Source organism: Podarcis liolepis (assembly GCF_965112155.1).
Source record: "Podarcis liolepis genome assembly, chromosome: 7".
NCBI lineage: Eukaryota > Metazoa > Chordata > Lepidosauria > Squamata > Lacertidae > Podarcis > Podarcis liolepis.
Window position 1 is genome coordinate 87,152,292 of NC_139561.1, and position 26,190 is coordinate 87,178,481.

The window sequence follows — 26,190 nt, forward strand, 5'->3', positions numbered from 1 at the left end:
ATCCCAGAAACCAGATGCCTCTTGCTGTTCTGGCTTCTGGGACTCAGAATATTGTTTTTCTTGTTTTCCTCCTCCCAAAACTAGGTGCGCCTTATGGTCTGCTGTGTCTTATGGAGCAAAAAATACGGTAAATGCCTAAGGTCCTGTTGATGGGACAGATTTAGGGTTGGCCATACTTTATGTTCTCTTTTTCCTCCAGGACATGCGTACCGTTTGATGGTTGGGTTTCAGTAGCTGCCCTGCGAATCTAGGAAGCTGAACGGGCTTAGAGAGGAGAAGTATAAAAACGATGGTGCGGATTTCGCCTTGCATTAAACTCAGGAGGAGGAACCTGTTGTGCCATTCGGCCGACCTATTTAATCAGACTCTATACTTCTACATCTAAGAACAGTAAGAGCCGTTCAACCCCAGAATGGTCTCTTTTGGGAGGTTGTGATCACTCCTCCCCCAGAGGTTTTTAAGCAGAGGTTGGACGGCCATCTGTCCTGGATGCTTTAGCTGAGATTCCTGCATTGCAGGGGGGGTTGGACTAGATGACCCCCGGGTGTCCCTTGCAATTCTATGGTCTAGCCCTGTTCGCACAAGCGTGTGGTTTCCTAGGCACTTTGAAGTAAGCTGTGTCTCTTTGCAGGCGTTCAAAGGATGAGAAAGGACTACAAAGGGAGATAACGATACGGAGATACAAGCCAAGGTTTATTGGTAGTGATACCGATTCAATCCAAAATAAAATAGGTAAGTTCCATTTTCAGCAATGTAACTTCACTGTGCCTATTCCCCCCCCCCATTTTCTTCTGGGTTACGCTCTTATTTTTGTTTTGTTAATTGTACACTGTGATTGGGCTGCCTTTTCCGATTCGTCTTTGGAAGGGTGGCAGAGATCTGATTGACATAGCTTTCAAGTGTCCCTTATTTGGCGGGACAGTCCCTTATCCCAGCGCCATGTCCCGCTGCTGTCCCTTATTGATGATGTCCCTTAAATAAGCTACTGAAGGTAATAGGGCCCTTTCTATGTCCAGCTGTGCTTTGTCAGCAACAAATTGTTGCTGTTTTTTTGTGTTGAATATATGCTATAGGGTAATTTATGGACCTAATAGGTATCTAAAGCCATTTGCACGCAACAAAATACGTATTTTATCAAAGTAATTGTTGATCCCTTATTTTGGCTGCTGATCCCTTATTTTCGAGGCTGCTGGTCCCTTATTTTCAAATTTGTAAGTTGACAGCTATGCTGATTGAGTACAGAGGTGCCCCGCAAGACGAATGCCTCGCAAGACGGAAAACTCGCTAGACGAAAGAGTTTTCCGTTTTGGAGGTGCTTCGCAAAACGAATCTCCTATGGGCTTGCTTCGCAAGACGACAATGTCTTGCGAGTTTCTGCTGGTTCCCCCCCCCTTTTTCTAAGCTGCTAAGCCGCTTATCAGCTGATCCGATCAGCAGATAAGCCGCTAAAAGCCGCTAATAGCGCTAATCCGCTAATCCGTCAATGGGCTTGCTTCGCAAGACGAAAAAACCGCTAGACGAAGAGAATCACAGAACGGATTCTTTTTGTCTTGCGAGGCACCACTGTATCTGGGCACGATAGTGGCAGGTTTTGTTTTTTAAGTTTACACCCACTATTTCTGCTCTGCAGAGGTTGTTGTTCTGCAGAAGGGTTTGTAGCTCAATGGTACAGCATTGGCATTGCATGCAAAAAAAGGGCCAGATTCAACGCCTGGGATGTCCCCGTGGGGCTGTGGGAGAAGCCTGTCCCAAATCTTGAAGAAGTGCTGTCAGTCTGTGGTGTTAGGCGAACAGTGAGCTGGGCCTGACGTAGGCAGCTTCACTCATTCCCACCCTCAGCCCTGGAAGATCGGGGGAAGCATGTGTTAAAAATAAATAAATATTTTCGAGGTCTTAAGTACCGGGAGCCAGGAGTCTTTTGTTGCTTGTGCCACCAGATCAGAGTTATAAATTCCTTGCTATCGGTGGGATGGCGTTTGGGGGAGGGGAAACCCTGAATACCGTTTTGTTTTAATTATCATTAATACCGAAAAGAAAAGGACACTTGAAACAAACACCGCCTTGAATTGTCTCTAAAGTATGATATATTAAATCAGCTCTTACCCTTTTCCCCAACAGAAAGCACAAATATTTAAATATATAAAGCCACTTTTTCTTTTCTTTTAAAAAAAAGAAGAAGATAGATGTGAACTATATTTTCCCTGCTCCTCTTCAGGCTGAGACCTAAATTGTCTTTGGGGTAACCAAACCCGTGTGTGTGTGTGTGTGTGTGTGTGTGTAACAATGGAGTCCTGCCACGTATCATTCTGACCTAAACAGGTGGGTTTGAGAATCTCAAGAGTTCAACTGTTGACTGTAACATCTGCGTTGAGACAGGAAAGTCCAAATGTTCTGGGCCAAGGGGTGGTTCCCCAGCTTGCAAATTTCCATTTCTCTGCCCCTTTTCATGTATTCCTCCTGGACACCCATCCAAGCTCCACTCCTGGAGATATATCAAGCATCTTTAGTCACCGTAAAATTCAGAGTGGGGTCCACCATTTTGAGGTGGTGGGGATCTGCCATGGGTGCGAACCTATGCTGAAGTTTAGATGACTCCATCCATGGCCTTTATCACCCAACTGGCCATTGGTTGGTGGCCCAAAGGTGCGTGAGCTTGTTCTTCCTTGCTTTTCCCTGGTCATGATGGGCAAGTGAGTCCATTGACACGGAAGGCCGCCAAAGGAGCTCTTGACCGCTATGAGGCAATTTCGGTTTTGAGGTCTGGAAAGCGTAATGATTCGTCAGAGAGTCTAGTAGGCCAAGTCTCTGGTTGCTTTCCCACGGGCCATGATGGGATTGGATGGCGGTGGGAGAGAACATCTCGTGGGTGGTCTTGCTGGTGATGGCGGCACGAGGCAGAGCTTCTCTTGTTCCTTTGGCCCCCTCCTATCTCACAACCTTACGAGGCGTTGAGCAAAGAGCGGCTGTACAGGCTCTGATAATAGGAGCCGGTCTCGCTGAGCGAAGTGGATGCCTCATAGGGGTGTTTGCTTTCCACCGCGTGTGGGGAGCTGTAGCCGCTGTAGGCCATGGCTTGCTCGTAGGACTTCAGGTCAATCTTGTGGTTCTGCTCTGTGGACATCAAGTTGGTGATGGAAAAGGGATGGTTGAAGTTGAACTGAGGGTCCATTTTGAGGTCGCTCGGGAGATCCAGGTTGGTAATCGAGGTGGCAAAGTAGTGGCTATTCATGGACTGGGAGATGGGGGCTGGCGAGGCCTCGGAAACGGGGGATGAGCCCTGACCCCCGGAACAATCGAGTTGCACCAAACCCCTTTGCTCCTCGGAGCCATGGGAGGTGTCTGAGTGGCCCGACTCTGCTCCTTCCGAGCCCGTGTTGGGACTCTGGCCTTCCTGAAGACCCTCAGGAATCTTGGACGCCTGCTCTTGGGCGTTGGAGCTTTTGGAGTTGGGCTTCTTGGCCTTGTCCTCGATTTTGAAACGCTTCTGCCTCCTCAGGTAACAGCCGTTCTCAAACATGTTGCCCGAATTCGGGTGGAGGGCCCAGTAGGAGCCTTTGCCAGGCTTGTCCGGGGAACGGGCCACCTTGACGAAGCAATCGTTGAAGGAGAGGGAGTGGCGGATGGAGTTCTGCCAGCGCTGCTGGTTTTCGCGGTAGTAGGGGAAGAGGTCCATGATCCACTGGTAGATCTCGTTGAGGGTCAGCATCTTGCTCGGGGCCTGCTGAATCGCCATGGTGATGAGGGAGATGTAGGAATAAGGAGGCTTAGCGTGGGTCAGCGTGCGCCGGTACGACTTGTTGATCTCCTTGGGCCTGTTCATGCCTGACGGCGAGTAGCTTAGCGGGGCCATGGACTGGCCGACATTTTGGTAAGGTGACAGAGAGTTGAGTGTGGGGGCCTGAGCTCCCAGCTGAGTCAAAACTGGGCTGACGGGAGACGCCACCGACGGGAGGCCCATCGAACTGGTGGCGTTGGTCAGTCCAGTGAGAGAAGGGCTACTCAATCCGCTGTTTGGGTAAGGCATGTTCATGGAGCTGGGGGAAGTGAGGGGGTTCAGCGTCACGTAGGAATTAATCGAGTTCATAGGCCCCAAGCTAGACGTCATCGTGCTCACCGAAGGAAACACCTGTGGAAGACAAGAGGAGATGGTTACAGGAGAGTCGGAACATTCCCCAGACAAATGATAAAGAAATGGTCCAACATTTGATGCTTTCGATAGTTACACAGCAGGCAGAAATCAAGAGGTGGAGCTTTTCCTGCCACTGAAGCACAGTAAAAGCAGACAGCTGCACCTGTTGAATTTGTCTTGTGCCTCAGATGAAAAGGTGTTGATGACGGAACAACCGCTTGCCCAAAGAATGGAGGGAAAAGACCATTTTATGGTAGGAAGACAGAAGATCTACCCACCGTGGAAGACTGGCAGATGCAACTAATTGACTACATGGAGATGGCGGAGATGACTGGCAGAATCCGAGACCAGGGAGAAGAGCAAGTGGAAGAAGATTGGGGGAAATTTAAAATCTATTTGCAGAAATATTTCTGAATGTTGATGACATTGAAATGAATTGTGGGGGTTCTAGCAACAAGATAAAATTTAAGATTAAACCAACAACAGGTAAATTAATGGGCTATGAATTTGCTGAACTAACTTTGAAAAGGGATACAAGAACGGGAGACGTGAGGAAGTCAGGAGAATATGTGAATTTAAGATCTAAAATTAAGAAAGAAGGAATTTTTGTGTTTTTCTTATATGTGCTTTTTCTTTTTGTTATTAGTCTTTAATGTATGTATTTTGTATTTTTTGTGCTTAATGTGTGTATTGTTGTATTTTGTAGTATGTATTTGTATTTCTTTTTTTTTCTTGCTCTTGTCTTTGTATTTTTTCTATATTTTGTAAAATCCAATAAAAATTTCTTAAAAAAAAAAGACCATTTTATGGTAGGAAGTATAAAAGGAAGAGGCCCACTTGCACCACTGACACAAATTATAAGAGAAAGGGGGACATTTCCTCACACACACGAAGGGAGGGATTGCAGCGTCTCCCTTTTCTTGTTCTACTAGGGAAAAAATATACAGATGGGCCACAAATAGAAGGAAGATCCGGCACCAGGCTTGCCACTGAAATTTTGCGGAAAGGAAAATATGAGGCGCACTTGAGAGTTCCCAGGTGAAACATCCCTGGTTAGTACCATCTCACAGGGTACAGAGAGTAGAAAAGTGTCCTCTCAGGAAGTTTGGGCTGCCATTGCTGAAGCTTTCCTCCATTTCAGACGAGGTGGGCTGGTGGTCCATAAGCCCAGTCGTTTCCTCTTGGGGCGCCATCTTTGTTTACCAGTCCTTTATTTGCTCAAAGCCACTGAACCAGATGCTTCAAGGCAGCGAAGCAGCGCCTGCTATTTACATAAGATAGGGACTTAATTGGCAAAGCTATTGATCCTCGAGGATAAGTGAGGAACTGCTGCCAAGGGATGGGCGATACCAAGCAATACAGTTTGGTGCCACAATCCTCACTGGCCATATGCCTGTCGTCTGTTGCTGTGGGTGACGGGGGCCATAAAATTTGTTCGCGGAGCCTGTTCTGAAGGCCTTGAAAGGCAGCAGGAAGACATCGGTGGACCTGAACGGGTTTTTGTTTAAGAAAGGAGGCCTGCCTGAAAAAGCTAGAGTATTGGGTTTGGGCTGGTAGGAAACCCAGATTTAAATCCCAGTTGAACCACGAATTTCACTGAGACGAGAAGAGAAGGACCACTGCTCATTTGTTATTTAAGAATCCAAAGGGGACTCTTGGTCTGTCAGTGCCAACCTTTGAGAAGCAGCAGAGAAGAAAATCCTTCTTAAAAACAAAAACAAAAATCCAGTCTCCTTTATAGCAATGGCGACAGGGCGCTTAGCATTTAAAAAGTGCGTTTTGGGTGCTCAGAGAGCATCACATACATGACCACAGCAATCCTTACATCAGGCCTGTAAGTCAGTTCTTTATTACTACAGATGGCCAAGGGAGGGGTGGGGCTGAGAGACAATGGGTCCCCCCCCACACACATTTGAGCATTATTTAGCCCATGGGTAGGCAAACTAAGGCCCGGGGGCCGGATCCGGCCCAATCGCCTTCTAAATCCGGCCTGCAGACGGTGCGGGAATCAGCATGTTTTTACATGAGTAGAATGTGCCCTTTTATTTAAAATGCATCTCTGGGTTATTTGTGGGGCATAGGAATTTGTTCATTCCCCCCCCCCCCAAAAAAAATATACAGTGGTACCTCGCAAGACGAATGCCTCGCAAGACAAAAAACTCGCTAGACGAAAGGTTTTTCCGTTTTCGATTTGCCTCGCAAGACGAATTTCCCTATGGGCTTGCTTTGCAAGACGAAAACGTCTCGCGACTTTGTTTTCTTTGTCTAAAAACAAATACATGTTTTGTTTATAAAGTTAATTTATTTTCCCTTCAATTTTTGAACTGCTCTTTACAGTATGTGTGACTTTAAAGAGCAGTTAATAAACTGTTGTTGTACCAAATTTGGCTTTGTTTGGACTTTTTTTGACCATAGGAACGCATTAATTGATTTTCAATGCATTCCTATGGGATTTCGTGCTTCGCAAGACGAAAAATTCGCTAGACGACAAAAATTGCGGAACGAATTAATTTCGTCTTGCGGGGCACCACTGTAGTCTGGCCCCCCACAAGTTCTGAGGGACAGTGGACTGAAAAAGTTTTCTGACCTCTGATTTAGCCATTTGTCTACTTCCCCACCCCATTCAAATTAGATTGGAATAGCCTCCACCCACATGTATCTGAATTTATATATGAGAAACAACTTTGGTCTTTCCTGTCCATACCAGCAAGCGTTCCCTTTTGTTTTTGCGCCTGCTTTCTCATTTGTTGATTCAGTTTTGCCAGTTAAGAACTGACGGGGCACGCATGCAGATAGCTGCGGCGCGTGCAAAAGCAGTAATAAATTTGCTTGTGTTGCTTTCTGGTTTTGTGCAAACCTGATAAACAAACAAACAACCCCCCCCCCTCCCCGGTTCGGGACTGGGAGCACACCATAAATAGTTATGAGTACGACTGGAAAAGAAATGAACTCATTGAGGAAGTAGCAGGCATGGAAAAGAGAGTGGCAGAAAGCGAGGGTTGCTCTCGTGTCACCCTAAAACATGGACCCAAATCGGCTGCAACCCTGAACGGAGCAGTTTGCAGCCCGGTTTTGCTCAGCTTATCGGCTCATCCCCCTAATCGGGGAACCTGAATTTATGGAAGGAAAGCATTGAGGTGGGTGCTGCTTAGGGTGTGTGTGTGTGTTAACGTCATGTGGACTATGCAAATTCAATGAGAAACAGACATTAAACTCCGTTATGGATAAGCCTGGTATGGCTTTCCTAAGGTCCACCTAGTTAGCCGAGGTGAGATTTCAACTGGGGATTTTCCTGGCGTGACACTGTTTGGCGCTACACTATTCAGACTTGTTCCGCCTTCCATTTCTTGCAATAAAGCAATCCACCCAAATGTTTGTCTAACAGCCTCCTGCAACCTGTTTTATTGCTCCACCCTCCCAGTTATGGGTGGTGGAGCAGGTGGGCTGTTCTATTGGTTCACCGCCCTTAGAAAATTCCTGGTTATGCAGGCTGTGTGTAGCAGAATGTGGGGCAGGACCACCACCACTTGAGGGGCGTTCTAGGAGAGGCAGGTGGAAGAGCCTTTTGTAGGGCTGGTAGTTTCTTCACACTGCCCCATCATTCCCAGTCTGATTTGGGGGAAGAGGAAGTAGAATCATAGAATCATAGAGTTGGAAGAGACCACAAGGGCCATCGAGTCCAACCCCCTGCCAAGCAGGAAACACCATCAGAGCACTCCTGACATATGGTTGTCAAGCCTCTGCTTAAAGACCTCCAAAGGAGGAGACTCCACCACACTCCTTGGCAGCAAATTCCACTGTCGAACAGCTCTTACTGTCAGGAAGTTCTTCCTAATGTTTAGGTGGAATCTTCTTTCTTGTAGTTTGGATCCATTGCTCCGTGTCCGCTTCTCTGGAGCAGCAGAAAACAACCTTTTCCCCTCCTCTATGTGACATCCTTTTATATATTTGAACATGGCTATCATATCACCCCTTAACCTCCTCTTCTCCAGGCTAAAAGAGGAAGGGCCACTGTTTTGTTCTCATGAAAGCTCCTTGTGTGTGACTTGAGGACCAGGGAGGGTCAGAAATGTCCTCTTCTGCTACTCTTCTGTTGCCAACATTATGCTCCCAGTCTACAGATTCTCACATGCAACTGCATTCAACCTTACGTGAAAATCTGCACATTTTCTACACATAAGCCCTCTTTTTCTGTTTTGAAGCTAACTGTGGATCAACGCTTCCGCCAGCGTTTCTGCCAACCATTGTTTCCACTGAGCTGTTGTTCAAAGTGGGTCTGGAAACTGTGGTTTGGGCTAACAGAAATGTCAGTATAGATGTAGCAATAAGCATAATTAGTTCTGAAACTCAGTGGGAGGCATGATTGACTGTGCAAGAGGGGGGGGGAGTATCCTAGGAGCCCATTTCTCGATCTCCTGAGCATGGTTTGAAGATGGGACAGAAAAAATGCAAGGAAATCCCCCCCCCAAGGAATGCTACTTAAGTTTCCCAAGCAACAGCTAACCGTTTTGCAGAAAATGTCGTCTGGAAATGTTCCCAAGATGTACAACACCATGCTTAGAGATGGTCAAGAGACACAACACACTGCCAATCGGGTCAAAGTATATGTAAAGTAAGAGACCTTGGAAGAACTTCTGGCCAGAGGAGCAAAAACCATGACTGGTTTCAGAACGGGGCAATTGATTCCTCAATTTCAGAGTAACTGATTTCAGAACAGAGCTGGATGTATGCACAAATATATGCATTTAATGGTAGGATACATTTTAATTTGGAATTTGGGGCTGTGTGGCCTTGTGCCTATAATTCCTCTTCCTTCTGAAACGTCAGAAATGCCATTATTATTATTATTATTGTTGTTGTTGTTGTTGTCTTGGGGTTCTTGTGAACTTGCACAGGAAATCTAAGGGCTCTTCAGTGTGGCAGTTTGAAAATGTAATCCAGTATTCTCACCATGGCCAACCAGAGAGACTTCCATGAGGGAAACCCCGGGCAGGATCAGTGCACAATAACAACTCTCTCCTCCTTTGCCTTCCAGCAACTGGGATTCAGAATCATACTGCCCCATTGAACAAGGCTGATAGCCATTGATAGCCTTTTATCCTCAACGAATTTGACTAATCCTCTTTAAAATCCATCTGAACTTGTCTGCAAGTTCCATTGTTTAACTGCATGAAAAAGCACTTTCTGTTATCTGCCCTGATCCTTCCGACATTCGGCTTCAGCGTTATGAGAGAAGGAGAAAAAGTTTCTCTACAAAAAGTGGTTCTCATTTAGCTAATTACTGAGGACCCCCTCCCTGTTTTTCAAAAGCCCAGCCACAGGACCCCCTAATTTTGAAAAGAAATGATAATTCTATGGTACTAGATTCAGGTAGGTAGCTGGGGTGGTCTGACACAGTCAAAATATATTAAAAAATAAAAAATTGTCCAGTAGCACCTTAAAGGTAAAGGGACCCCTGACCATTAGGTCCGGTTGTGGCTGACTATGGGGTTGCGATGCTCATCTCGCTTTACTGGCCGAGGGAGCCAGTACAGCTTCCAGCGAACCAGAGCAGCGCATGGAAACGCAGTTTACCTTCCCACCAGAGCGGTACCTATTTATCTACTTGCACTTTGATGTGCTTTCAAACTGCTAGGTGGGCAGGAACTAGGACCAAACAACAGGAGCTCACCCCGTCGCTGGGATTCGAACCGCCAACCTTCTGATCGGCTCTGTGGTTTAACCCACAGCGCCACCCATGTCCCAGTAGCACCTTAGAGACCAACTATTTTGTTCTTGGTATCAGGTTTCATGTGCATTACCTCTGCATATATATTTTCTTGAACAAAATGTGGGATAGCCCCTAATAAGCAAAGGATTCTAGGTATACTAAAAGAGAAAGGGGGAAAAAAGACTAAGGCTAAGAGATATCTGTTTTTCAACATCATGATGTACCAGCAGCTAAACATCTTGATGTTCTGACATTGGAGATCAAGCATGGGGATGAAGGAAGGAGCAGTCATGAGGTTTTGGTGGGCGGGACGAGGAGAGGAAACTGAGTCACTTCCACAGCATGGTTTGAGTGGGAGGGGATGGGGATGGGGGAGTAGGCCTGGGTGATATATCAATACAGTGGTACCTCGGGTTAAGTACTTAATTTGTTCCGGAGGTCCGTTCTTAACCTGAAACTGTTCTTAACTTGAAGCACCACTTTAGCTGATGGGGCCTCCCGCTGCTGCCGCGCCACCGGAGCACGATTTCTGTTCTCATCCTGAAGCAAAGTTCTTAACCCGAGGTAATATTTCTGGGTTAGTGGAGTCTGTAACCTGGAGCATATGTAACCTGAGGTACCACTGTACTTTGGCTGTTGAACGGCTTGGCTCCCAAACAAATTGGATCCCGAATGCCGCAAACCCGGAAGTAAGCGTTCCAGTTTGTGAACGTTTTTTGGAAGCCGACCGTCAGACGCGGCTTCCGATTGAGTGCAGGAAGCTCCTGTAGCCAATCGGAAGCCGCGCCTTGGTTTTCAAACAGTTCCGGGAGTCGAACGGATTAAGTATGAGAGGCAGACCACAGTGGGGGCTTCGCCCAGTGGTGTATTGCTGGTGAAAATGAGGGGAAAACAAGCTGCAGCGAGGACAGTGGTGGTTTGACACCAGCTCCTTTCTGACATTGTGATATACCGCCACACTGCAGTGTTTAGCTGACTGTCTGCTCTGCCAAAGAGAGGGAAAGGCAGCGCCTCACATTCTCTGCCCTGGTCTCCCTTGTCGTGAGGGGAGGCAGATCAGATCAGCAGCGTTATCGGCGGAGATCACCGTGCGATATCGGCGGTGCCTCAAAATCGGCTGCTCTGCCCTCCCTCGCGCGAGGAGCAATACAGGGTTAAAATTGTTATCATGGTGTGATTTCGAAACCGATTTTGGGCCAGCATACAGTGGTACCTCGGGTTAAGTACTTAATTGGTTCCGAAGGTCCGTACTTAACCTGAAACTGTTCTTAACCTGAGGTACCACTTTAGCTAATGGGGCCTCCTGCTGCCGCCGGAGCACGATTTCTGTTCTCATCCTGAAGCAAAGTTCTTAACCTGAAGCACTATTTCTGGGTTAGCGGAGTCTGTAACCTGAAGCGAAAATGCAAAAATGACAAAATTAGAGTTAGGGGCTGCAGACAACAGATGGGGCCACGGACCCCTAATTTGGATCCACTGCTCATGCCTGCAGATTTTTCTCAGTGTCCACATTATGTTGTCCTCATCAAATTGCTGTCCCGTATATATATATATTTTTACCCATTTAATCCAGATTCGTCTACTGTTTCCTCCTTTCAATTATGAGGTTATCCAAAGAAATGGGAAATCAGGATTAAATGGGGTAGGACAGCGTTTTGATGGCAACGTTGCCATATGGACTATATCCATAGAGTTGTGCCTGCAGGCGCCAGTGTGTTTACCAATACTTCCTATCACGCCCACAAAAGATCTCAATAAATATCCCCTCAAATATCCACAGTGCGCAAGAGACGTGTCTGCCCTTCCTGCTCAGTTGAAATTTGCCTTGGCTCGTCCTCTCCTATGTTGAACAGGCCCTTTACACATGCCCACACTTCATACTGGGGGCCAGGTGGGCGGCCCTTGCGTTGCCACCCAGTAGCTTGGGTGCCCAGGTGGCGCAAGCAGCAAAACTTTAGTGTGTGGAGGATTCCCAAACCGTCTTCTCCCTGAACATGTAGCCACTGACTCTCTTAATAAATCATTTGACCCTATTTGAAAGAAAATCAGTGCGTACATTTGGGGGAATTGGGGCATCTTATGGAGCAAATAAGACGCGGGTGGCGCTGTGGGTTAAACCACAGAGCCTAGGGCTTGCCGATCAGAAGGTCGGCAGCTCAAATCCCTGCGATGGGGTGAGCTCCCGTTGTTCGGTCCCTGCTCCTGCCAACCTAGCAGTTCGAAAGCACGTCAAAGTGCAAGTAGATAAATAGGTACTGCTCCAGTGGGAAGGTAAACAGTGTTTCCATGCGCTGCTCCGGTTCGCCAGAAGCGGCTTAGTCATGCTGGCCACATGACCCGGAAGCTGTATAAAGCGAGATGAGCGCCACAACCCCAGAGTCGTCTGTGACTGGACCTAACGGTCAGGGGTCCCTTTACCTTTATGGAGCAAATATTCATCTGCTGCTCTTCTTCTAATATTATTTTCTGACGTCTTGTGCTCTTTTATTGTTACAGTCGTACCTCGGGTTACAAACACTTTGGGTTACAGACTCCGCTAACCCAGAAGTAGTACCTCGGGTTAAGAACAGAAATTAAGAACAGAAATTCTGTTCTTGGGATGAGAACAGAAATTGCGCGGCGGCGGCAGTGGGAGGCCCCATTAGCTAAAGTGGTACCTCAGGTTAAGAACGGTTTCAGGTTAAGAACGGACCTCCGGAACGAATTAAGTTCGTAACCAGAGGTACCACTGTGTTTGAATTTTTTTGTCATTGAGTTTTGCTGTTGTGTCCCTCGCCAATGGCAACTGCACGTGAAGTCATGGGGTGGAGAGAGAGCTTGCTTCTGTCCTTTAGCGTGCAGTAAAACCGCACTTCACAAGCTTCCCGATTGGCATGCAAACGTTTGCAATGTCCACACAAACGTCATAGTCCCATATTCCCTCCACCATTAAATCCGCATCAACCCTTCCTGGGCGGAAATCCAATAATAAAAGAAAGAAGGAAATCGGGTGTCAACAGCTGATCTGCACTATGTGACCAACCCATTTACAATATGAATTCCCCACCTGGAAGCACCGTTTGCCCTGCTGAGCTAGTTCTGAGCTAGACACCAAAGGTATGATTCAGTAGAAGCCAAACCACGCATGAGTTTGTTTTTCCATCGCTGGAACTCCTAGCACAATTTTGTTCTTCAAAAAGCAACCACGGCGGGGAGGGGCTTTTTCCGATCACAGAAGACCAGTATATCATGTCGTTTGACTTTAAGGCACTTGCAACAACAGTCGACACAAGTTTGGCTCAGCCTTCACCAGCCTAGGGCAATCCAGATGTTTTAGACTACAACTCCCAACTGGGCTGGCTGGGGCTGGTGGGAGTTGTAGTCCTAAACATCTGCAGGTTGCCAGGCCGGCGTAGGCTGCTTTTAGATGGTTTCCTACCTGATATTTCCTCCTGGGTCTCCTTTAGACTTGCCTTGGGTGTGTCTGCCTGTAACTTATTTCCCCCCCTGAGCCAAACATTGTAAACCCTTTTCAGAAAGAGCGAAGGAGATTAGGCTGCTCCCAACCAAGGTTGCCTTCCTATTGTTTCTGAAAAGGCGAATGGCTTTTGAACCTTCTTTCATTATCTTGGATTAGAAGGAGCTATTTCAGGGCCGTCCAGCAACTCGCCTCTTCACGTGGCTGGGATTTTATTAGCCAGATGTTCCTGCGGTCTAGTAGGAAATTTCCTTCTCCTCGCTTGCCCTGGCTCCCCAGAATGGGTGCAACCCATCACTGGGCAGGATTCATTGGAAAGCATAGAATATATGCCATAGTAATATTGCACACAAGTGGTGTTTTGACACAGCGTGTTCACACGGCGCTTGCGGATGCAAAGCGTGCCGGACAAATGAGCGTTTGTAAATAAGCGGGAAGGACACATGGTTTCACGGTATGTTTACAAATACACGACACTTTCATTGTGTTTACCATTATAGATACCATTATGTATGCAGCAAACACAACATGCCCCATAAATTGTGAGTTGGCTGAGACCCATCAGTTTGCATAGGCTGCACCAGCTGGCTCCCTTCCCCCTAACACGCCAGTTGCACTTTGAGAAAAATGATTTTGGAACTTAATATATGGATGTCATGGTTTAGGTTTGAGCCCTGCACAACATCACACGTATGCTCTGAAACTGAACACGTTTCCCTGCGCTGCGAATAAGTTTGACGACTCTTGCTATTAAATAGTGGGTGAGAACTTCAATACATAACGCTTGCTTTTCGTTTCAGTAAGGTTTCAAGCTCGCGGGATTATAAAGAAATGTTTAGATGGTGACCTCGGAGCCTTCACGTTCTTTTCTTCCGCAACCGGGATTGAACAGAAGTTTAAATTCTCCCCCCCCCCCCCGGAAAAGCTGTCCAATTGTGGATGTGCAATTTTCTTTAGAACCCTCTTCGCTTTTTCCATCCTTTGCAACTTTTCCCACTGCAGGTTTTGCCGGTTTTTGCTGCTCAGGAGAGTGTGGGGTTTAGATTTTCCATGGCCTCTCTCATCTCCCTGATAGCCCCAAATCCTTTCTAAACAGCACAGCAGACGCTGGCGTTGTGCAAGGTGGACCGAGGCCCTCACCCCCTCCTCACCCCCACCCCTGGACAGGCAGCCTTGGACATTAGAATCTGTTGTTTGCATGCGGGGGCGGGGGGGCAGGTCTGGCAACCAGCCCTGGCTTGGTCTCCCCTTTCCCCAAAGGTATCTCTCATCCCTCTGCACTGTGTACAAGAAGACCTTTGAAACATGGCGACAGCCACATCAAAGCCCACCCCTTTGTTGGGAAACCAGGAGTCCAATCTGCTCCGTCCCTGCAGCTGAGGAGATAGGGCCGGTTTGCAAAATCTTGCTCGTTGAAGCATTAAACTGGGGTAACCAACATGCCCCCTGGTTTAGCAGCCGCACGGTGCAATCCTGACTTCAGGGTTTGTCCACCCTTCCTGTTGCTGTCCCCCAGTGAAAACCCACTCTCTAGCGCTTAATCGGAGCAAACAGCAGTTCCGGTTCCCCCTGGATTGACGTTTGTTCCGATCTGTCACTAAAGAGCAGGTTTTCCTTTTGAAAAGAGTGGAGCAAGGGGGAAACCGCTCAGAGCTGTGCTTTCTAGAGATGGCACAAGCAGATGTGTGGATGCCCCACTGTGTTCCGGGAGGCTCCCCACCTAGTATATGTGGATGGGACTACAGCCCCAGGCACTGGGTACCCTCAAAGTGCGCCAGCGACATGGTCCTGCCTCCCACTTTGTAAAAGTGTGCCATCGCTTTCCCGAAACATCAAGCCTGTGAGTAGGGACTCCTCGTTTTTCGAGGCACCTGACCTCATTGTAGGCCAAGAGTGGCCCTCCAGATGTTGCAATCATCATCGCTGGCTATTGCTTATGCCAGTTGGGGCAGATGGGAGTCCAACAATATCTGGAGGGTCAGAGATTTAGGCACTTGAAATATTTGACTTAGGGCTGCAACACTGAGTTGATTAACCGGTTAGGTGAAACAATTAAAAGCCATGTTAATCATCTAAAAGGCAGGTCCCAACTCATGGGACTATAGGTTTATAACTTTTGAATTCAAGGAATTCAGCTTTTTAGTAGAAGTTGCTTTTGTAATTGCAGGTGTCAAATGTCATATTAGGTGTCTTCAATACCCAAAAGCAATATCTGTCTGCAGTATCCCCAAACAAAAGAAGGACGTGTTTGTTTGTTCTTTTGCTTTAGACCTATGTGATTTTTACATGTGCAGATTTATGGGTGGCGCTGTGGGTTAAACCACAGAGCCTAGGACTTGCCAATCAGAAGGTCGGCGGTTCGAATCCCCACGACGGAGTGAGCTCCTGTTGCTCGGTCCCTGCTCCTGCCAACCTAGCAGTTCAAAAGCACGTCAAAGTGCAAGTAGATAAATAAGTACTGCTCCAGTGGGAAGGTAAACGGCGTTTCCGTGCGCTGCTCTGGTTTGCCAGAAGCGGCTTAGTCATGCTGGCCACATGACCTGGAAGCTGTACGCTGGCTCCCTCGGCCAGTAAAGCGAGATGAGTGCCGCAACCCCAGAGTTGGCCACGACTGGACCTAATGGTCAGGGGTCCCTTTACCTTTACCTAGTGGATCCACTTAACTGGTTAATCGCCCCAAGCTGTAATCCAAAATACACTTACTTGGATGAGAAAGCACCACTGAAAATAGTTATTTCTAAATAAACATGGCCTGGGTAGAGATTGCATGAGATTGTGCTGCATTCATTAGTCAAGTGAAAGCCCCAACATTACATCAACAGTAATATATCATTTATCTTGGTGGCATTGGGAACACGGAGCTTTGCAGAATAACAGAAGTCTAAATCAACCTTCCCTAAACTGGTGCCCTTCAGATGTTTTGCACTACAACAACTCCCATCGAACATCTTTGTTTCTCAAACTTTTTGAACTTGAGCATCTTTTCTGGACTTTATTTTATGACACACACATGCTCCCCAGGAGGAGGAAAGAAGACTTTACTTGCTAAGATCCTTTCCTTCCTCGGAATTTTGCCCCCACGTTTTTGAGGACCAGTGTGTTACGTGCAGATGCACACAGCAGGGGCTCCAAAGCCAACTTTAAAAAAAAGAAAAGTCGGATCATAGAATGGTAGAGTTGGAAGAGACACTGTGGGTCACCCCACAGACTGCGGAGAGAATAATTGGGTGCACTCTTCCCACCTTGGATCAAATCTATGCTTCCAGGTGCCATAAGAAAGCGGCAGAGATAGCACAGGATAGTGCACACCCCGGAAATGATCTCTTTCAGCTTCTGCCTTCTGGAAGAAGGTACAGGGTTAAGAAAAAATAGGCCTAGCCACCAGAGAAACAGTTTCTACCCAAATGCGATTTTGGTTTTAAACTCAGTGTAAAGAGTGTCTATGGGAGTATATTGTATTTAAAAATGGGGTATCAGGGTTTTTAGGGGCCTAACCAGGTTGGGATAGCTGGGATAGCAGGCTTGTTGGGTTTTATGTAGATTTTTCAATTTCGTTGTTCTGTATGGAAGAATGACAATAAAGATTATCGTATTGTAAAGTATCCAGTCCAGCCCTCTGCAATACAGGAATCCTGCCCACAGACAGGGCCATCTTACCCATAGGCAATAGTCCGGGGCCCAAGAGTTGAGTCCGGGGAAGAGCCCGTCCGTCGGTCAGAGCGCCGTGGCAGGCTCTTCTGCTGCGGGTGGCTCTGTGCCGCGAGTTTGGGGGCAACTGAGCCAGCAAGATGCTGAGGCGGCTGGCCAGCTCCTCCCTCCTGAGCGCCTGAGACTGGGCAACCTGGGGGGGGTGTGCGCCGGGCAGATCTTTGCACCTCGGCGCCACATATGCTTAAGACAGCCATCCCTAGATGGGCTCAAACCACCAATGTTCTGGGTTAACTAGTCAGCCCCTTAAGCAGCAGGTTGGGAAGGCAACAGAGGGAAGTGAGGGGCAGGAATAGGAAGTGATGAGTGAGATCCAAAGGCGTGTGTTCACATATTTGTTTGAACTGGAGATTCTACTTGGAGATTCAGCTGAATGCTTCAAAAGGAAGCCACTGTTGTTGACTGGCCCTGCTCCTGTGCTTGGGGGTGTAGGGGTGGGGGAAATGTCGCCTGCTGAATGTCTGCACTTCTGTTTAAAGCGTAGGAGCAGGGGCTGTAGAAATGCTGGCAACTCTTTTAGACCGGTTGCTGGGTAGGAAAACAGTGGGTTTTCCCACCTGTCCATACATTATACAGTGGTACCTCCAGATACGAACGGGATCCGTTCCGGAGCCCCGTCGCATCTAGAGATAAACGGATCTAGCGACGGCACGTCTGTGCATGCGCGTGTCGCTTTTCGGCGTTTCTGCGCATGCGCGTGACGTCATTTTGAGCGTATGCGCAAGCAGCGAAACCCGGAAGTAACGTGCTCCGTTACTTCCGGGTTGCCGCGGAGCGCAACTCGAACGCGCTCAACTCGAAGCGTATTTAACCCAAGGTATGACTGTACACTGGAGCGGGGTTCTAATTCATCATATACATCATATACAGCATAATTCCATGTAGAATCACCCTTACTGCTACCCATAAAACTACTTCTAAGTGGGGCAAACCCAGACTTTAATGCTCCCCTGACTTTGAACATGCCTGGGCGGTTTCAGCATGTTAAGGACCGAGAAGTGAGCTCTCCTGTGCTAGCCGGGACTGATGGGAGTTGTAGTCCAAAACATCTGGAGGGTGGGCTAGAAATGATGTCGGGTGAAAGGGTTCCCCCCTGTCAAGTGCTGTAGACCTCCTCCTCTTGGTTTTTAAAAAAATCATTTTTATTGATTTTTCAATAAAAACAGCCAATCAACATATCCACATCACAATCCCATTAAAAACAATAAACTAAAATAAAAAAACCACCAAATTGCAGTCCAAATTGTTAATTATTAATTTTTCCGGGCTCCCCATAGTCTGGACCTCTGAAGAACATCTCCAATATCTTTGTTCCTGCCTCTTCCCTTGTTTTCATATTTTCCACATTCTGATCTGAACGCTTTTAACCCACAAAAAAATGTCATAGGATCCCATCACAGAGCTCCTGTGCCACGTCCAGGTTTGTCATTATAAGGGCCTTAGCTCAGTGGTAGAAAGTCTGGTTTGCGTGCAGAAAGTCCCAAATTCGATCCCTGACAACTCCTGCTAGGACTTTCCCGCACCTGAGCGAGCAAAATGCGAATGTGTGTTGACCTGCCTCTCTGTTTCTGGGGGGGGGGGTGTCCACATGACTTTGTCTCCATTTCAGGGTTGTCCCAGACCTTTCCCCCTCTATCTGTGGGGTTTTCCAATCCGTGGAAAGTGCAGAACAGCCCGGATTGAAAAACCTTCCATTTAAAAGTGGCGGACGGGGAGAGAGGGACGTGGGTGGCGCTGTGGGTTAAACCACAGAGCCTAGGACTTGCCAATCAGAAGGTCGGTGGTTCGAATCCCCGCAATGGAATGAGCTCCCGTTGCTCGATCCCTGCTCCTGCCAACCTAGCAGTTCGAAAGCACACCAGTGCAAGTAGATAAATAGGCACCGCTCCAGCGGGAAGGTAAACGGCGTTTCCGTGTGCTGCTCTGGTTCGCCAGAAGCGGCTTAGTCATGCTGGCCACATGACCTGGAAGCTGTACGACTGGACCTAATGGTCAGGGGTCCCTTAACCTTTACCTTATGGGGAGAGAAGATGTGAAACAACCCTGGGGTGGTTTGGACATCGTCTTCTGGTGTGGGCAGGCCCAGACTGTGGAGAGCCTCTGCCAGTCAGGGTAGATCATTGGTTCTAAAAGGCAGCTTCTTGGGTCTCTTGCGTAGGACTAGGAAAGACCCTTCGCGTCCCAGTCTGGCAGAGCTTCCAGTCCCTGGTCCCCAATACAGAAAAGCTCCCCATGTTTCCCAGTGGACTGAAGGGAAGGCATGTGTAGCTTGCCAGTCCTTCACCCTCCTCTCTCTGCACCTCCTTCCTTTGTTCTCTGCACTGTTGAAATTTAGACTGCAAGCTCCTTGGGGGCAAGGACCTGCTTATTTAGCTTAGGCCATAAAGCTCTGCGTATATCAAAGGCTCTATATCAGCAGCAGGGCCTTGGCAGTTCTCCTGAGACCGAATTTTGCCTCTTGAAAAGAGGTTCTGGAGCTCACCGTCTTGGAAACCTGGCTCAAATTAAACTCTGCTGCTGAATAGAGAATCCTGCCTTGCTCCGACGGAACGGGCCGAGCCAAAAATCACCCCCTTTCAACCATATCCTGTTGCCACCTTCCCTCTGAACGACACCCATTGGTTCTCGGGCAAAGTTTGCATCCTGCTCAGCAGGTTTCTGTTTGCTCCATTCCACGAAGACCACAGAAGGTGCTAAAATTAAGTCGGTTTTTCCTGCATGGGAAAGTGTGGGCCAATTCTGAACATCTGGGGGCTGGGAGGGACGGTGGACTGGACCACTGGAGATGGGGAGGGAGAGAGAGAGGAAAAAAGAGCCGTTGTCTTAAAAATGGCTGGAAGTGCCAACTCCGTCTCGGCTTGCAGAACGTTTTGCTTTTCAACCAGACCCCAGAAGGACTTGCATGTGCAGTTGCCAAAGTTGTCACTGGCCCTACTCCTGTGCAGTTAACAGCAGCCTGATGCAGAGAGATTTTTTTTTGCAAATGAAGCTTTCCCCCATCATGTTAGCTCTATGCCAGGAAAATATTCACCTGCTAAATTTGTACCAATCAACTAACTGCTTAAGGCACAGGGGCAAGACTAGTTTTTAAAAGTTGGTGACCCTCTTCTCAGTTTAGACTTCTACCAAACATTTCAGATTATTTTTTTGGGGAAGGAGAGATTATAGAATACCTTTGGATTATAGAATACCTTTAGACCAAGGGCATAGCTATCAAGCGTCCCTTATTTGGCGGGACAGTCCCTTATCCCAGCGCCATGTCCCGCTGCTGTCCCTTATTGATGATGTCCCTTAAATAAGCTACTGAAGTAATGGGGCCCTTTCTATGTCCAGCTGTGCTTTGTCAACAACAAATTGTTGCTGTTTTTTTGTGTTGAATATATGCTGTATGGTAATTTATAGGACCTAATAGGTATCTAAAGCCATTTGCACGCAACAAAATATGTATTTTATCATAGTAATTGTTGATCCCTTATTTTGGCTGCTGATCCCTTGTTTTCGAGGCTGCTGATCCCTTATTTTCAAATCTGTAAATTGACAGCTATGACCAAGAGGAGTCAACTTAGTGCCCTAGTCTAGTTGTTAACTACAAATCCCACCATGTCTGACCATGGACCATTCTGGCTTGAATGGATGGGAGTCGGAGTCCAACAATATCTGAAGAGTACCATTAGAGCTGCTCCTGTTTTTGGTGACTTGGATATCCAGCAATAGTGCTAGAAATCAGTTTTAGGTATAATCAAGGCTAAAAAGAATAATTGTCAAAGAGATTCTGATTTAAACCGTCATGAATGGGATAGGGAGATATTGTTACGACTCCCTGCTCCTATTTTGTGTCTTCGGAAGAACAGAGACTGCAGTCCTAAACACACATGTAGCAGCCCACTCTGAAACACATTGACTCAGAAGTAGGCCCCACGGGACTCACCACGACTTACTCTAAAGTAAATATGTACGGGACGGCAGCCTGTTATTGTACCTTTCACCCTACAGAGGTTTAAAACACCTGGGGGCATTTCTGTAAGGGATGCCGTAGAGAACACACACCACAGCTCTGATGCGCGTCCCTGTCCTTCTGCTATATTTACACAAACAAAACGACTTTCAGAGACCCTCTCACACGTCTGCCGATGACTAGAAAAGACATTTTCTTAACCCGTTTGTTTATTTCCCACGATCATAGATTTGACTGCAAAGCAAAAGTTTGCTGGGATTAAAAAATGGCAGAAAGGGAAATTAAAATCCAACCTAAGGATGTTAAGAGGGGTAGCAAAAAAACAACCTGAACTCCTGCGGCACGTTAAAGACTAACAGATTTATCACGGCGTAAGCTTTTGTGGAGTCCATGAAAGGTTACGCCATGATAAATCTGTGAGTCTTTAACATGACACAGGAGCCTTGGCTGTTTTTAACCCAGCCTGCCTATCTGAAGGCAGCCCTGTATCGGGAAGATTTTAACATCTGATGTTTTGTTGTGTTCTTTTATATTCTTTTGGAAGCTGCCCTAGGTGGCTGGGGCAATCCAGTTCGATGGGAAGGGTACAAGTAATAAACTATCATCATCATCATCATCATCAAATCAGTCCGGATAAGTTATAGCACTCAACGCTAGGTTCTTTCTTACAAAGGCTGTGTACACACTCCCGTCGACTCGGCATTTGGTGTGTGTTAACCACTGGTTTGGGGGACACACATATAACCTTAGTCACAATCTGCATCTATCCCATTGTTTCTTAAGAAATACAGCATTTTTATGTGGTTGCCAATCCCGGAGCAGCTTCAATATAAATGGAGAAAAAAGAATGAGCTAGCTGCGTTTCAACACAGTACTGTGTACACGACCAAAGAGCCAGGGCCTGTGAGATTTGTGAGTGGGTCTCCAAGAGACATATTTAGTGATCAGTATCTTTTGATTACATGTACAGTGGTGCCTCGGGTTACATACGCTTCAGGTTACAGACTCCACTAACCCAGAAATATTACCTCGGGTTAAGAACTTTGCTTCAGGATAAGAACAGAAATCGTGCTCCGGCAGCACGGCAGCAGCAGGAAGCCCCATTAGCTAAAGTGGTGCTTCAGGTTAAGAACAGTTTCAGGTTAAGAACAGACCTCCAGAACGAATTAAGTACTTAACCCGAGGTACGACTGTATAGCAAATGTCAGCTTTCTGCTCATTGTTCAAGTACTTCCTCAATATGCATGTTAATATTGGTCATGTTAGTGAGGGGACGAGTCCATCGGTGAATTCCAAAAACCGTTATCTTCAAAATAAGTGAATACATAAACAACATTTACAAATAAGAGATGCTTCGCTCTGAACACCTAAATCTGACCAGTTTTAAACCTTGCTTCCGGCATTCTGACTGGGTCTCCTTCCAAGTTTCTCAAAGAACTTCTGCAGAATAATGAACCCCCTCACTGGTTCTATGCTTTTGTTCCTTGCGCCACCACTGTTGTGGAAAACCCTGCTCCCATCTTTGATAGGTTGTGATTTGAGGGGTGTGTTGTTCTTTTTAAAAGCTTCCACAGCTGTGACTAGTGCGAAATGAGACCCTTTGTCGTTTTCCAGGTCCACCCTTTAAATAGTTTCATATCTAAGGTTCTGAACAGTTCATGTACACAGAGATTCGTCATATTAGGTGTGGACGGAGCAACTTTCGCTAACACTGGTGTTTCACGTCATCGCTGCCAAGCCTTCACAGAAATCTGGAACCTGAAGGAGGTGATAATCATGTGTTGTTCCCCTGCAGGGGCACTGAGAGCTAAAACAATCTCCCTTTTGAAAAATATATGGTTCTCGTATAGGTCCCTGATACGGAACGGAAGGGGGGGGCTCCTTTCCCCCTTCCTTCTAGGAACATCCGAGGCCCCGCTTATTCCTATGGCCCCGCTTTAGCCAATCACAGACCTCCTGTTACAATGTATCCATTCTGTTTCTGCTTTTGCCCTATAGTACAGAATGGGTTTGAAATCATTGAAATCTTTAAAAATTGATATAAAATCAACCGTAACTCCAATTTCTTCGCTCTCAGTGTCATTCAACTCAGTTCCCCGTGGACTCCATAATGCTATCCCTACTTCCATAATCCCCGAAGCGGCAGGTCACGTACGCAGGAACTTCTTAATTTGCCAAACCTTCCCTCTAGGCAATATTAGGTGGCAGACGATGCATATCTCTGACCCATTGTCTTGCCACCACCGGTACTCAATAAATGTGTATCTATGTATATTTCCCGCTCCGCATATCCCCCCTCCCTCATCCGAAAATGCTAATTAATGTAATCCCACCTTTTCATAATGTATTCATGACGTGTAAAGTATATTCATGATGTAACTTGTGAAACCCAACCTTCCCATAATGTATTCGTGACGTTTCATGCACTGTATTCTGGGATATGGAGGGAAATTTCAAAAGTTCATGTCACCCCTTTCTCTGGGTTCAATCTCGCCTTGAACCTGTTGCGCAATAAACTTGGATCTTCTGCAGTTTGCTCCTGCGTCCGGCTGAGCTCATTTTCTTCCGCAGGGACCCACGGACTTAGTCCGATGAGCTGGGTGGCAGAGTAACACTGCACCCAGATTTTACCGTAACAGTTGGCGCCGCAACGTGGGGCTTGCGGTTCTCCCGAGCTGCTGACTGGGGGCCCCGAAATCTTCAGCCGGCTCCGGGCCATTTTGCCTGGGAAGATCCTTTTGGACCCCCAGCCATCTTCTGGGCGGTAATCGAAAGCCCTAGGAGTTCAGCCGGGGAGCAAAAGAGGGATCCAGCCGGCTTATTCATCGATCCCGGGATCATCATAGAAGACGCGTGAGTATAAGGAAAAAGGAAAATCCAGTGCACTGGTGGGAAGGGGGTGGAATCTCCTGGCAACTGAATTCTCTGCCCTCCTCTCTATCGCTCCTTCTTGCCTTTCTCTTGGTCCGGTTAGTGAGAGAGACCGTGGACCGCTGCTCAACCCGAAAGGGGGGTTCTGAGCTCTATCTCTTTTCCTTAAAATTTCCAGCCAGCCGCACCAATTGGGAGCCCGAAAGTAAGACGGTGAGACCCGGCTTGGAAAGACAGCCGACTCTCCGCAACGGGCATCTCAGTTGAAAGCAAGGGGTTGGAGTTCTCTTTCCGAACTTCCCGAGCGTCCTTGCTAGGGGGCAGGAAGTGGTCTTGCTTTCTATCCCAATCCCAGCCGCACTGGTCGGTAACACGTGCATCGTGCGTGAGCCCGCTTCCAAAAGCAAGGGGGATTTTCAGTTCGAAATTCTATCCAGGGATCACCCGATCTGGCACCGCATGGCGCGGGCGTCCAGTAGGGCCCCTTTTCCTGAGATGTGACGATAGGTAGGAGGTTGCCAGGAGGGATAGCCCATGAGGAATTGGGCAGGACCGGCAGAGTGGAAAGAGACCCCAGGTTATAGGAAATAAGGAAATAGGAAATAAGGAAATAGGAAAGGGAACGCAAGGAACCGGATAGCTAGAGCTCTCTAAAACCCACTAAGGAAGTTGCCAGGCAACTAGAAGCCCCTTCTCCTCTTTACTATACGTCCCTGTACTAAGCATACCAAACCCCTAGACATACCAATCCTAATCAACCCCTCTCTTTCCCCCTTCTCTATCCCAGACACCCCCCCCCAAAAAAAGGAAAAAGCAAAAAAGCAACAACAGCAACGCATGCATCTATAAAGGGGTACCCAGTCGACCAAGCGTTATGAGCCCTACCAGTTTGATTAACTGGTGGTGTGTTTGAAGAGGCAAGGAGGCTCATAAAACCATGTGGGACCTTCCTACTAATTTCACTTAATGAAGCCAGAGGTAGTGGCCCAACTCCTTGCAATAACCAACTAAAGGATGAGAATATATCTGTTTATATGTTACATGTTGTCTGTTATGTGTGTTGTCTGTTCCTTCTGTCTCTGGCAGACTGCTTTTCTTAAGTGTGCATAGTTTAAACTGCAAGCTTGCTTCAAAATTTAAATCTAAGGAAGCCATGCTGGATCTTAGCAGTCCTAAATAAGACAAGATGAGAATGAAGTGTGCAAATGTTTACCCCACCTCTTGCTTTGCCTCAACTTTTGAGATTGTGAGTCTACAGTCTTATTTTGGAAGGTGATGATAACCTAATGTTTCTGCTGCAAAAGCCTAGTTGAGCACAACTGCTCGCTCAAGCTAAAATGCAGTGTATGTATTTCATTAAGCGTATGCCCATAAAAGTATGGTGTTCATTCTAAGAAAAAATATTTGAGTCCAGTTTTAACTTTGATCTGGTTGGACAGAAGAGTTATTGTAAGGCTCCTGATATCAGTCTCTATAAGACGTCCTGGCCTCTTTTCTTAGAAAATGCCCCCCCTTGTTTCATTCTGTCTCTTTCAGGTTTTTTTTTCCTTCTCCTTCTTATTCTGTGCCAGGTAAATTTACTCCCGAGTAAGCTTACTTTAAAGGAAACTGCAAAGGTGGGGGGGGGCATAGATTAGGCTTACTATTCCTCTGCAAGTGCAGGAAAAATTGTCACTTTTGTATTCCCTTTAAATCAAATCTATGGCTGTTTTAACTATGCTTTATAAGAGATCCTCTCCCTATCTTAGGAAAAATGTTCACTTCAGTCTTTAAAGATAATTTATCTAGGAACTTTCACTCTTTAGTCTAAGGAAGTAAACACTCACTCAAACTAGCTTCAAGATCTGCTAAAAGGGTTGGGTACTTTTATTTTCCTCTTCCTTAGTACATGATAGGCGCATGGCTTGTGGTCTCTTCCCCAGTTGTGTCTGTGTACATAAGTATGTGTGTGTCTCTCTGGTAGTACAAATCTTGCTATGAACCCTGTATTTTAGGGTTGGACTAGATGACCCCAGGTCCCTTTCAACTTTCCCAATTTGTAGCTGATGTGTTGAAATTCAGCCCAGATTTGCTCGTGATGTTTGAAACAGAACTGGTGATATCAGGCATTTGAGTGATTACAGTATTTATCATTTTGTCTACTATTTAAAAAAAAAAATCAAACTTAAAAGTCTATTAAAAGTTTAAGCACATAAAAATTCATATAGTTAAGTAGAATTAGCCTTGACCATGACTGAGAATGTTAAAAAAACTAAATAAAAATCCTATGAATTCTAACTCTCTGGCCATTTTTACTCATAAATAAGAGAGCGGTTGATTGTTCCGCGAATGGCCAGAGGGATATTAGCCCTTTCCTGTAC

General features: G+C 46.8%; 1 protein-coding gene across 1 annotated transcript in view; it reads right to left on the bottom strand.

Moving 5' to 3' along the window:
- Positions 1–2,066: 2,066 nt before the first annotated feature.
- The window catches only part of FOXA3 (forkhead box A3), a 41,777-nt gene continuing 17,653 nt past the window's right edge, over positions 2,067–26,190 (bottom strand). Inside the window, exon 2 of the mRNA XM_083515933.1 lies at positions 2,067–4,126. Within this exon, the coding sequence (XP_083372059.1) occupies positions 2,939–4,126 (1,188 nt within the window). The 3' untranslated portion in view covers positions 2,067–2,938. The remainder of the gene's footprint in view (positions 4,127–26,190) is intronic.